Source organism: Nannospalax galili, unplaced genomic scaffold (genome assembly GCF_000622305.1).
Source record: "Nannospalax galili isolate Female #2095 unplaced genomic scaffold, S.galili_v1.0 scaffold3409, whole genome shotgun sequence".
Classification (NCBI taxonomy): domain Eukaryota; kingdom Metazoa; phylum Chordata; class Mammalia; order Rodentia; family Spalacidae; genus Nannospalax; species Nannospalax galili.
The window spans coordinates 78,726-90,665 of record NW_008359538.1 but is presented as its reverse complement, the minus strand read 5'-3'; the positions used below and the strand labels follow the sequence as shown (position 1 = coordinate 90,665).

Below are 11,940 nucleotides of genomic sequence, written 5' to 3'. Positions count from 1 at the left end.
TTAAAAACTGTAAAAGGTTACCTAGGACAAGCTAGACATGGGTCTTTGCTATCAGAACATGCAAACTTCTCCTCTTACAACAGACAAACAAATCCTCCTCAGAGCTTGGGCAAAATAAGGCTGCAGTTAGAGGATGGAGTTCAATATACTGTTCTGGCTATGTAAGCTTGGTCACATATAAAAAGAGTTTAAATGTAGTTATCCTTGAGTGTTCAGTGGCCCTACCAGATACACATCCTAGCAAATAAAAAGCCCAAATGCCAGAAATGGACTCCCTCTTTCAGAGCTGTTGACCATGGTGGTTCCTTAGACCCTCAAACACTACTGGCCATTGCCCCTGCTCTTTGTTACCCAACAGAACCTAATCGTAAGACCTATTGCTGAAGGCATTACACACATTAACTGTACAGCAAACAAGGAGAAGTCAAGCTGGTACTGACTTCAAAGCTTCATCTCTACTGGCTAGTTTTCTTTCTTTTTCTTTCTTTTCTGTTTTTTGAGACAGAGTCTCCCTGTAGCCTCAGGTGGCATGGAGCTTGCTTTGTAGACCACACTGGCCTTGATCTCACAGAGATCCTCCTGCCTCTGCCTCCCGAGTATTTAAAAACTGTAAAAGGTTACCTAGGACAAGCTAGACATGGGTCTTTGCTATCACAACATGCAAGCTTCTCCTCTTACAACAGACAAATCCTCCTCAGAGCTTGGGCAAAATAAGGCTGCAGTTAGAGGATGGAGTTCAAAATACTGTTCTGGCTATGTAAGCTTGGTCACATATAAAAAAAGTTTAAATGTAGTTATCCTTGAGTGTTCAGTGGCCCTACCCGATACACAGGCTAGCAAATAAAAAGCCCAATGCCAGAAACGGACTCCCTCTTTCAGAGCTGTTGACATGGTGGTTCCTTAGACCCTCAAACACTACTGGCCATTGCCCCTGTTCTTTGTTACCCAACAGAACCTAATCGTAAGACCTATTGCTGAAGGTATTACACACATTAACTGTACAGCAAACAAGGAGAAGTCAAGCTGGTACTGACTTCAAAGCTTCACCTCTACTGGCTAGTTTTCTTTCTTTTTCTTTCTTTTCTGTTTTTTGAGACAGAGTCTCCCTGTAGCCTCAGGTGGCATGGAGCTTGCTTTGTAGACCACACTGGCCTTGATCTCACAGAGATCCTCCTGCCTCTGCCTCCCGAGTGCTGGAATTAAAAGTGTGTGCCACCACATCCAGCTATTCCTTTGACTAGCTTTCATAGTGCCAGAAGGAGCTAAGCTTGCTACCAGAAGAGAAACAGAATCATCGATCCAGCTGTGAATCCTGTGAGGTACAACAACAACAGCTGGTCTGGCAAGATATGCACACTAGTACAATAGCGGTACAAATATTATGGGAGTAACCAACTACTTTCTATTTGGATTTAAGGTCTGTTTCATAAGATTGAGCCCATATCTGATATTGATATCAGGCTTAGGAACCTGAGACTAGACAGGTCATAGGCCATAGGGAGAGACTAATGCTATTATTCTGCTAAATAGATACAGTATTAAACTGACTGTTTAGTGATTTATTGTTATACCCGTAGATTAATGCATCTCTACTCTCTCTCAACTCTCACCAGAGAAGTCTCTTATGCAACAGATGGTGATCGAAACAGGAACTCATAACTGGACAACGTGCAGAGAATAAGATGCTGAAGAGTGCTTAACCCTAAGAAGGATACTCATATCAGTCTTCTGCTTCCCAAGACTCAGGGATCATTGCAGAAGAGGGGGTGAAAAGATAATAAGAGCCAGAGGGGTTGGACGACCACAGGGCAGAGTTTTCCAGGTAGCTGAGCGGTTACTCATATGAACTCACAGCAATGGTGACAGCATGCACAAGTCCCACATAAGCTCAAGCCAGACAAAATCCCAGCATAGACTTGAAGAGGTAGGTTAGAAACTCCATCCCTTCCTGAGGAATTATTGGCAACTAATGGCTTCTAGGAAGGGGCACATCAGTTTTATTTGAGCGTTTGACTTTTGGTAGGTTGACCAGGCTCCAGCGAATGGGCCCACACCAAAGGGCATTTGGGGACACAAGTTTGACTCTATTAAGACTTTGTGTGTGTGTGTGTGTGTGTGTGTGTGTGTGTGTGCGTGTGTGTGTGTGTGTGTGTGTGTGTCTGTGTGTAATAGAGTACATGAACTTGGGCAGGAGTAGTAAGGAGGTACAGATGGGGAAAAGGATATAAATTTGATCAAAATATATGTATGAAATTTGCAAAAATTCAATAAAATTTGGAAATAAATATTTTTTAAAAAAGAGTTAAAGAGTTTGGCTGGCAATGTGGCTCAGTAGAGTGCCTGCCTAGCATGTATGAAACCCTGAGTTCAGTCTGGCATACACTTGCTTATAATCCCAGGACACAGGAAGAGGTGAAGAGGTGAGTTTGGATTTAGCTTAGCATATACAAGACCCTGTCTCAAAAAAAGAGGAAAAAAAGGGTGAATTAAACATTTTAATGATGTGATGATGTGAGTAGGTGTTAGACAAATATTAATTATTTGAATTATAAATTATGGCTACTGTTACTGCTTAATCTAAAAAATATTTGTATGTGTGTTTATATCAGTTTACGATAGATGTTGGTTTATGATACATATAAGATAGTACATATAAACAAAATTCTAACATCATTCAGTGTTCAGATATGACAACATAAAGTGTTGAAGGGTATTTTTAATGTGTTCTATGAGTAGTGTTGCTGACAGGCTCATAAGCAGAAGAAAGTCCATGTGTTCTCAGAGAACCCTGCAATAGGGAAAGTCTCATTAGGCATGCATTCTCTGAGTTATTCAGCTCTTGCCAGTAATTTAGTAGCTGTGAAATACACCATTGTAAAATCCAGAATTTTTGGTTTATAGAAGTGCTTTTAGTGAGGACAGCTAGATTCTAGAAGCAAATCACTTCCACTTTGCAGTATTAAGCTTCAAATTGATGAGGACATATATAAAGAGGATGACTAGCTGTCATAGCTTTACAACACTTAATTGTGCTAGCTTGCTTTCAAAACTAGTGTAATTCTTTTTACTACAGGGCTTGCAAAACCTTCAAGAACAGAAGAGAAGGGAGGGACTAGAAAGAGAGAGGAGGGCTTAAAATTAAGGGAAAAAAGCAATCCGTTCACCAGGGCTCGAGGGTAGATAATTAAAAACAGATATTTGCTCCCATTTTGTGGATGAGAATGCTGAGATTTATAGTATGGGCAAGGTGACAGAGCCCTCATACAGCCCACTTGCTTTTAATACTCAAACTCCTTCTATTCAGTTTGAGTAACAAATCCTATTAATCCACTGAGGTTTATCCCGAGGGTTTATGTGATTTGAGTAGGAGGTGAGGACAGGACAAAAAAATGAGTATATAACTATATAACTATTCAGTTCTCATCTATTCTTCTTCTACCAAATATTGCTTACAAGGCTGGCAGTGGGAATGGGAGACATGTATTGCCTTATAGAGCCAGGAGTTTAAATGACTTACTAATCAGGCGACAAGGCACGAAACCTCCATGACAGAAGGAGATCCAAAGCCAGGCCAGCCTGGTTAATATATGGATGACTTCAAGGGGAAAATGAGTTAGTGACTAGTTGCTATCCTAAATGGGATCGTATTCAGCTCTTGCCAGTAATTTAGTAGCTGTGAAATACACCATTGTAAAATTCAGAATTTTTGGTTTATAGAAGTGCTTTTAGTGAGGATAGCTAGATTCTAGAATCAAACCACTTCCACTTTGCAGTATTAAGCTTCAAATTGATGAGGACAATATATAAAGAGGATGACTAGCTGTCATAGCTTTACAACACTTAACTGTGCTAGCTTGCTTTCAAAACTAGTGTAATTCTTTTTACTACAGGGCTTGCAAAGCCTTCAAGAACAGAAGAGAAGGGAGGGACTAGAAAGAGAAAGGAGGGGTTAAAATTAAGGGAAAAAAGCAATCCGTTCACCAGGGTTCAAGGGTAGATAATTAAAAACAGATATTTGCTCCCATTTTGTGGAAGAGAATGCTGAGATTTATAGTATGGGCAAGGTGACAGAGCCCTCATACAGCCCACTTGATTTTAATACTCAAACTCCTTCTATTCAGTTTGAGTAACAAATCCTATTAATCCAATGAGAGTTATCCCAAGGGTTTATGTGATTTGAGTAGGAGGTGAGGACAGGACAAAAAAAAATGAGTATGAGGGACAGAAACAGGGCTTTGCATAAGGTAATCAAGCACTCTGTTACTGACTTTATGCTCAGTCTTGTACACTTTATGTCTCTTCCAATAATCTTTTCCAAGACTTTTTACTATTTTAGAGTTCTCTCTGATTAGATTTGTTTTGTTCAAGAATCTGGCAATGACAATATTCATCTCATAGAATAGACTAGGAGACATGTATTGCCTTATAGAGCCAGGAGTTTAAATGACTTACTAATCAGGTGACAAGCCACCAAACCTCCATGACAGAAGGAGATCCAAAGCCAGGGCAGCCTGGTTAACATATGGATGACTTTAGAGGAAAATGAGTTAGTGACTAGTTGCTATCCTAAATGGGATCTTTGGGTAAATTTGAAGAAGTTGCCACATCCTCTGGGATTGCTTTATCAATGCAACCACCCCAATAGCAAGTGTTTACCCAGTACTTAAAATGTGTCACATGTACAACATAACAGACTTCAAAGACTTGATTCCCCCACCCAGAAAGACATAGAACAGCCCAAAACAATTTTTTTATCAATTTTATCAATTTTATCAATGTTAAAATATTAGTACTTGATTAAACAAATAATATTATCAAAATTATATTTATCTTTTTAGTATTACCACTAGAAAATTTTAGAGCATAGATTTTGCTTGTCTTGTTCAGTCTTTCTCTAAACATTTTAGATTCATCTGCCAGAAGACTGTTCTAGTTATCACAGATCTATTAATGTTCAACAGCATAGTTCCATGTAATGGCTTACTGGTTTTCTGAGGTAGGGACAGAAACAGGGCTTTGCATAAGGTAATCAAGCACTCTGCTACTGACTCTATGCTCAGTCTTGTACACTTTATGTCTCTTCCAGTAATCTTTTCCAAGACTTTTTACTATTTTAGAGTTCTCTCTGATTAGATTAGTTTTGTTCAGGAATCTGGCAATGACAATATTCACCTCATAGAATAGACTAACTTGTTAAACTTAGTTAATAAGTAAATCTCTTGGTATGATGTCTTAAGTAAGGTTTTATTTTCAAGTTTTAAAACAACTTAAAAACAAAATATGACAGTTTTTCCTGAAATAACCAGCAAGTGAGGCAGGGGTGGGACACCAGTGTGGGACAGCTTGCTCCAGCTAATCTACTTAGGGTGACTGTGTACTTTGTCCCTCTAAGACCCTTAGAGGGGTCTTTCCACAGCAAGGCCAAAGCCTGACACCTTGTATACAGTAAAATGAAAGCATGCAATCCTTCTTGAGATGTTTAGACTCTTTTAACCTATATCAGAGAGTTGGCGCCTGACAGAGTCACTGAGGACATGGCTCTAAGTGGTAGATTTCTTTCCCAGGTATATGTAAGGTACTGGGTTATACTCCCAGTATTTCAGGCAAAAAAAAAAAAAATATCAGAGAGTTGGCTAAAGGATGCACATTTTGTATTGTTTTATTTTGTTTGTTTTGTTCCATGGCCCCAAATAACTGTGTTAGATATCTACAGTGTCTTTAAGGGCAAGGGGATAAAACAATAGCAATTTTTTAGGTTCCCCAGTGAGATCCTTTCCCATATTCTAACAAATTCTTTCCTGGCACAAACTATCATTGCAGAATTGAGTGTTGGTCTCATTGGGGAAGGTATTTTTTTTTTCTGTCTTATATAGCTAAAAAGTTTTTTGGATGGATGACTATTCTGGCTTTTTAAAAATGAGTAGAGAGCAGATTCTGCCTAGAGAGCTTATTCCCCACCCACAGCCTTTCTATGTGCACAGGGGTTGGAATGTGGTGGTACTCTGGTCAGACAGTTATCTTACATTCAGGGTCTCTTGTTAAACTTAGTTAATAAGTAAATCTCTTGGTATGATGTCTTAAGTAAGGTTTTATTTTCAAGTTTTAAAACAACTTAAAAACTAAATATAACAGTTTTTCCTGAAATAACCAGCAAGCGAGGCAGGGGTGGGACACCAGTGTGGGACAGCTTGCTCCAGCGAATCTACTTAGGGTGACTGTGTACTTTGTCCCTCTAAGACCCTTAGAGGGGTCTTTCCACAGCAGGGCCAAAGCCTGACACCTTGTATACAGTAAAATGAAAGCATGCAATCCTTGAGATGTTTAGACTCTTTTAACCTATATCAGAGAGTTGGCTAAAGGATGCACATTTTGTATTGTTTTATTTTGTTTTGTTCCATGGCCCCAAATAACTGTGTTAGATATCTACAATGTCTTTAACGGCAAGGGGATAAAGCAATAGCAATTTTTTAAGTTCCCCAGTGAGATCTTTTCCCATATTCTAACAAATTCTTTCCTAGCACAAATGATCATTGCAGAATTGAGTGTTGGTCTCATTGGGGAAGGTGGTTTTTTTTTCTGTCTTATATAGCTAAAAAGTTTTTTGGTTGGATGACTATTCTGGCTTTTTAAAAATGAGTAGAGAGCAGATTCTGCCTAGAGAGCTTATTCCCCACCCACAGCCTTTCTATGTGCACAGGGGTCAGCAGCTCCCTTCTGTCTTGGCAACCTTGAGTCATATAATCCTTCAAGTACAAAAGGGCACAGCTCAAAATTATGCTTAAATACAAGAGAGACATGTTGCCATCTTTCTGACCCAGTGGGATGACCCAAAGGCCTGTGTTTGTGTTCAGCCCTTTTGATTTGAGGATGTTAGAGTCTAGCTAGTGCTGATATTAAAACTACATTTTGTATCTTACACACTTAGCATTCTCTAGATATGAAATAACATCAAAATTATATCCAATTCTCAGATTTATTCCTGGTTTGATTCCAGAAATCAGACATGAAACTTACGCTTTGAGGACCACCAGAAAGCTGAATCCAATGCACATAATGCCCACCAGGAAGTAAGAAAGCGGCAGCCGGAAATTCAGCCATCCAATCGTGCGTTTATTGTCATAGTAGCCATAAAAGAGGACAGAATACTGTGCCAGGCCCTAAAATCCAACAACAAAGCCTCTTAGCAGATGATCTGAAGGGCAACTGGAAGGAAAAGGTAGACTTTAAGGGGAATAATAGACTGACAAAAATTTCCAGTCAGATTATGGTTCTGACATAAGCCCTATTGCTTTGTTCCATAGAGCAAATGTTTCAGTTGCCATATAGATGGGAAGATACTTGGTTTTTCTGAAATTCAGTGACTTCTAAATAGACTTCTCTATAACCAAGTATTGGCTCACTCCAATATGGAACCATTACTATGAAATGTCCATTGACTTAAACATGAAGGCAGACTTCATGGCTAGTGATAGGACTTTGAGACCTACAGATGGAGGAGGTGGGGGTGTGCAGCATAAAGAGAAACTGAAAAAAAGGCCCTGGCTAACAATTCCTAAAAAGAGAATTAAGAGAAGGAATTCAGAGAATCACCTTAAACAAAGAGCACGCCTAGTTCAGTCAAATTAGACATTAACAGAAATCTGAAAAAAGCTATTTCTTCCTGAAATTTGCTCTTGGATATTATAAGAACTAGCAGGAAATAGAATCTTCCCCCAGTCTCATGAGTTTGTTGGTTTAACTAAGCCATGATAGAATGAGAAGATTGTAGGCAAATAACCAAATGCTGAACTTCCCTATACCACACAGGCCTGTGTCTGCATTCTTTATCTTAAGAAGAGATGAGGCCCTCCTGTGATGGTTAAGTTCCTGTATGATTGGTCAGTCCCTGGGTAGCTCATATTAAACCATTTCAGGGTGTGTCTGAGGTGTTTCTGGATGAGATTAGCAATGTTATAGGTGAACTTGGTAAAACAAATTGCTGGTGCCATCTGAGCATCCCATCCATTGAGAGATTGACAATGGAGGGAGAGGAATTTGTGCCCCTTATATTTCCTGTTTTACTGCTTGAACTGGGACGTATCTTCTCATCTTCTCTTGCCCTCAGACTGCAACTCACATCATAAATTCCCAGGGAACTTGGCCTAGACTATCCTACAGGTATCCAGAGGTCACTAGCTTACAAGTAGAAGATTATGGAAGATGTCAGTTTTGATAATTCTGTGTCAATGCCTCAAAATAAATATCCTCATAAATATACATTATATGTATTATGCATAATACTCTGCAATTTAATTTAAAAATTATGTATGTAATGTAAAGATTTATATATAACAAATATGAATGAATACATTATGTATTAGTTATTGGTAATTTCTCCAATGAACCCTAAACAATTCAACCCAAAATAATATTTGGAACTAAACAAAAAAAAGGCCCTGGCTAACAATTCCTAAAAAGAGAAATAAGAGAAGGAATTCAGAGAATCACCTTAAACAAAGAGCACGCCCAGTTCAGTCAAATTAGACATTAACAGAAATCTGAAAAAAGCTATTTCTTCCTGAAATTTGCTCTTGGATATTATAAGAACTAGCAGGAAATAGAATCTTCCCCCCAGTCTCATGAGTTTGTTGGTTTAACTAAGCCATGATGGAATGAGAAGGTTGTAGGCAGATAACCAAATGCTGAACTTCCCTATACCACACAGGCCTGTGCCTGCATTCTTTATCTTAAGAAGAGATGAGGCCCTCCTGTGATGGTTAAGTTCCTGTATGATTGGTCAGTGCCTGGGTAGCTCATATTAAACCATTTCAGGGTGTTTCTGAGGTGTTTCTGGATGAGATTAGCAATGTTATAGGTGAATTTGGTAAAGCAAATTGCTGGTGCCATCTGAGCATCCCATCCATTGAGAGATTGACAATGGAGGGAGAGGAATTTGTGCCCCTTATATTTCCTGTTTTACAGTTATTGTTTACCAAGACTTGTCCCTCAACAAATGTATACAAAGATTCAATAACTATTAGCCTGATACCGATTCTGCAGATAAACTGGGCTTTAGAGAAGTTCAGTAGTTGCCAAAGTTCCCATAGGTAGCAGATGACAGAAAACACAAACTGGCTTTGATGCAAACCCTATATATTTGAACACTGAGCTATCCTGCTTTTCCTGTGTTTTGTCTCCCAAAACTTACATTGTGTCATAGTGCCATATCTTCTAAGAGAAAGAAAGATACAAGATAGCTTGCCAACTTAACGTAAACAGTGATCCATAACAACTTAACATAGCAAGGACCCATAGATTGGTCCCTGGTGTTGGTGGATTCTCTTAGAAAAGACACTGGACATTTTTAAAAAATTTCAGGGAGCTTCATCTCCATATCCATAAATATTACAATCTAACATCTTTCATAATTCATAATTACAGTTCTAGGCTTAAAAGATACCCTGAAAATAGTGTGCAAAGAGAATGTGGATCATAGAGAGCATCTGACTAGTGCTCTGGGTCCACACAGTCATTACCAGGGGCATCGGCTCATCTGGTGCTTTGCCATCAACATATGTTCAAAGCTGGCACTTCATAAACAGTAGTTCTTTGTCCCTGGACAACAATAACAGAACCTGATAAGTATAAACATTTGGCCTCTGGTTCAGTTTAAAAGTTACATCCTGAACTGTTTATTTTTGTCCCCATGAAACAACACATATCATCTTCCAAACCCTTTTTTTCCGATCCCATCTCCTTCCCTCAGCCCTGACACTCAGTTATGACATCTACAGTAAGAGTACCAGCCGGTATAGTCTGTTGGTAGTTTAACAGCTGTGAAGCACCTTATTCATCTCACAGATGACCCTCTGAAGTTGCTGCCTCTTGGTCAATCATTCTCCTGACTCCTGGTGCTTTTTTCCAGGAGGAGAAATTCTGGAAGGGTAGCACTCTCAGTTGTTTGCTGCTTGACTGCAGCCAGTAGAGTGCAAACAAATCTGCGGGTAGAGCCCAGGTGATGAAAGGAAGCTCTCCCTTCCTCCTCAGGGAGCACATGCTGTGCTCTGCCCATGCAAAGGGACACTCCTGGAACAAGGTCTGGCTGTGAAGCCTACATTGCCATAAAGAGACTCCAAGTTCTTTGCAACTGTCTTAACCGTATTTTATCTCTGGTTAGCTTGTAACTTGGTGTGATAGAGGAGTTATTGTTTACCAAGACTTGTCCCTCAACAAATGTATACAAAGATTCAATAACTATTAGCCTGATACCGATTCTGCAGATAAACTGGGCTTTAGAGAAGTTCAGTAGTTGCCAAAGTTCCCATAGGCAGCAGATGACAGAAAACACAAACTGGCCTTCATACAAACCCTATATATTTGAACACTGAGCTATCCTGCTTTTTCTGTGTTTTGTCTCCCAAAACTTACATTGTGTCATAGTGCCATATCTTCTAAGAGAAAGAAAGATACAAGATAGCTTGCCAACTTAACGTAAACAGTGATCCATAACAACTTAACATAGCAAGGACCCATAGATTGGTCCCTGGTGTTGGTGGATTCTCTTAGAAAAGACACTGGACATTTTTTAAAAATTTCGGGCAGCTTCATCTCCATATACATAAATATTACAATCTAACATCTTTCATAATTCATAATTACAGTCTAGGCTTAAAAGACACCCTGAAAATAGTGTGCAAAGAGAATGTGGATCACAGAGAGCATCTGACTAGTGCTCTGGGTCCACACAGTCATTACCGTCTCTAGCCCCTCTTTGGGATTTCTTATAATTATAAATAAATACTCCTTGTGGAAGACAATAGTCCATCCTCAAGATGGTGAATGGATTTCATCATTAAGCCATTTCTGCTGATTTGTAGTGATTGCCAGGCTGCTATTTTATGGGGAAAATCCCACAAAGTTAAATTGCTAGGAAATGAAGGTGCAACGTCTGAAGCTTGTCTGCTGAAGCTATGTGAGGGGGAGGCACTGTAGGAACTGAGTCCATCTACGTCCTCCTTTGAGTTATTGGTCATGTACACCTTCCAACTGAATACAGAGCTAAGTGTGGGTGAAAGGTGGGGATGAGATCACTCAATATCTAAAAGAGACCAAAAGGAGCAAGGAACAAGAAGGCCGACACTACCCAGTAGAAGCCCTGATGGCTCTTCAAGAGCCACAGCCAACCTAGCCTTCACGGACCACGTGCTGAGGCAACCACAGCTACCTCCATCTTTCCGACCACACCCACTGTCTCCTGCCTGATGCTTCGCTCACTGCTGAGCTGCTGTCTATGTTATCCTTCAACTGCTGTGACAAAACACTCTGACCAATACCAACTTGGGAAGAAAAAGGTTTATTTGGCTCACATCTCTGGGTTACAGTTTATCACTGAGGGAGCCCAAGGCAGGAGCTCAGGGCAGGAACCTGGAGGCAGGAGTTGAAACAAAGGCCAGGAGGATACCTGCTTGCTGGCTTGCTCTCCTGGCCCATGCTCAACCCACTGTCTTATACAATACAGAACAACCTGCCCGGGGTGGCACTGCCCACAGTGGGCTGGGCCTTCCCACATCACTCAAATATCAAGAAAATACCCCACAGACATGGCCACAAGTCCAGTCCAATGGAGGAGATTCCCCAGTTGTGGCTCCCTGTAGCAGGTGTGTCAAGTTGACAACTAAAGCTATCCAGCACAGCTTCCTTTCCTTTTACAGAAATTCAGATCCAGAAATCTGAACAGAATATTACATTCTTCTTTGTTTATTTATTGCGTTATAAATTAGCTTACAGAGTAATGCACTTCAGCACGACATTTTCATACACTGCTTTTGCTGAGCCTCTGCGCACTCTGGTCCCGTCTTCCTGCCGGTTACAGCTGGTCTTTTCCTCTGCCACTGGCTCCTCTTTGGGCTCTGTGTAACTTTTTTTTTTTTTCCCTCCTTTTTTCCCTTCTCTAATCCCTCC

At 40.1% G+C, this 11,940-nt stretch overlaps 1 protein-coding gene across 1 annotated transcript in view; it reads right to left on the bottom strand.

Moving 5' to 3' along the window:
- The window catches only part of LOC103725927 (transmembrane channel-like protein 1), a 116,491-nt gene that overhangs the window by 37,768 nt on the left and 66,783 nt on the right, over nucleotides 1-11,940 (bottom strand). The window contains 1 exon segment of the mRNA XM_008823268.3: nucleotides 7,015-7,157. Coding sequence (XP_008821490.2) covers nucleotides 7,015-7,157 — 143 coding nt within the window.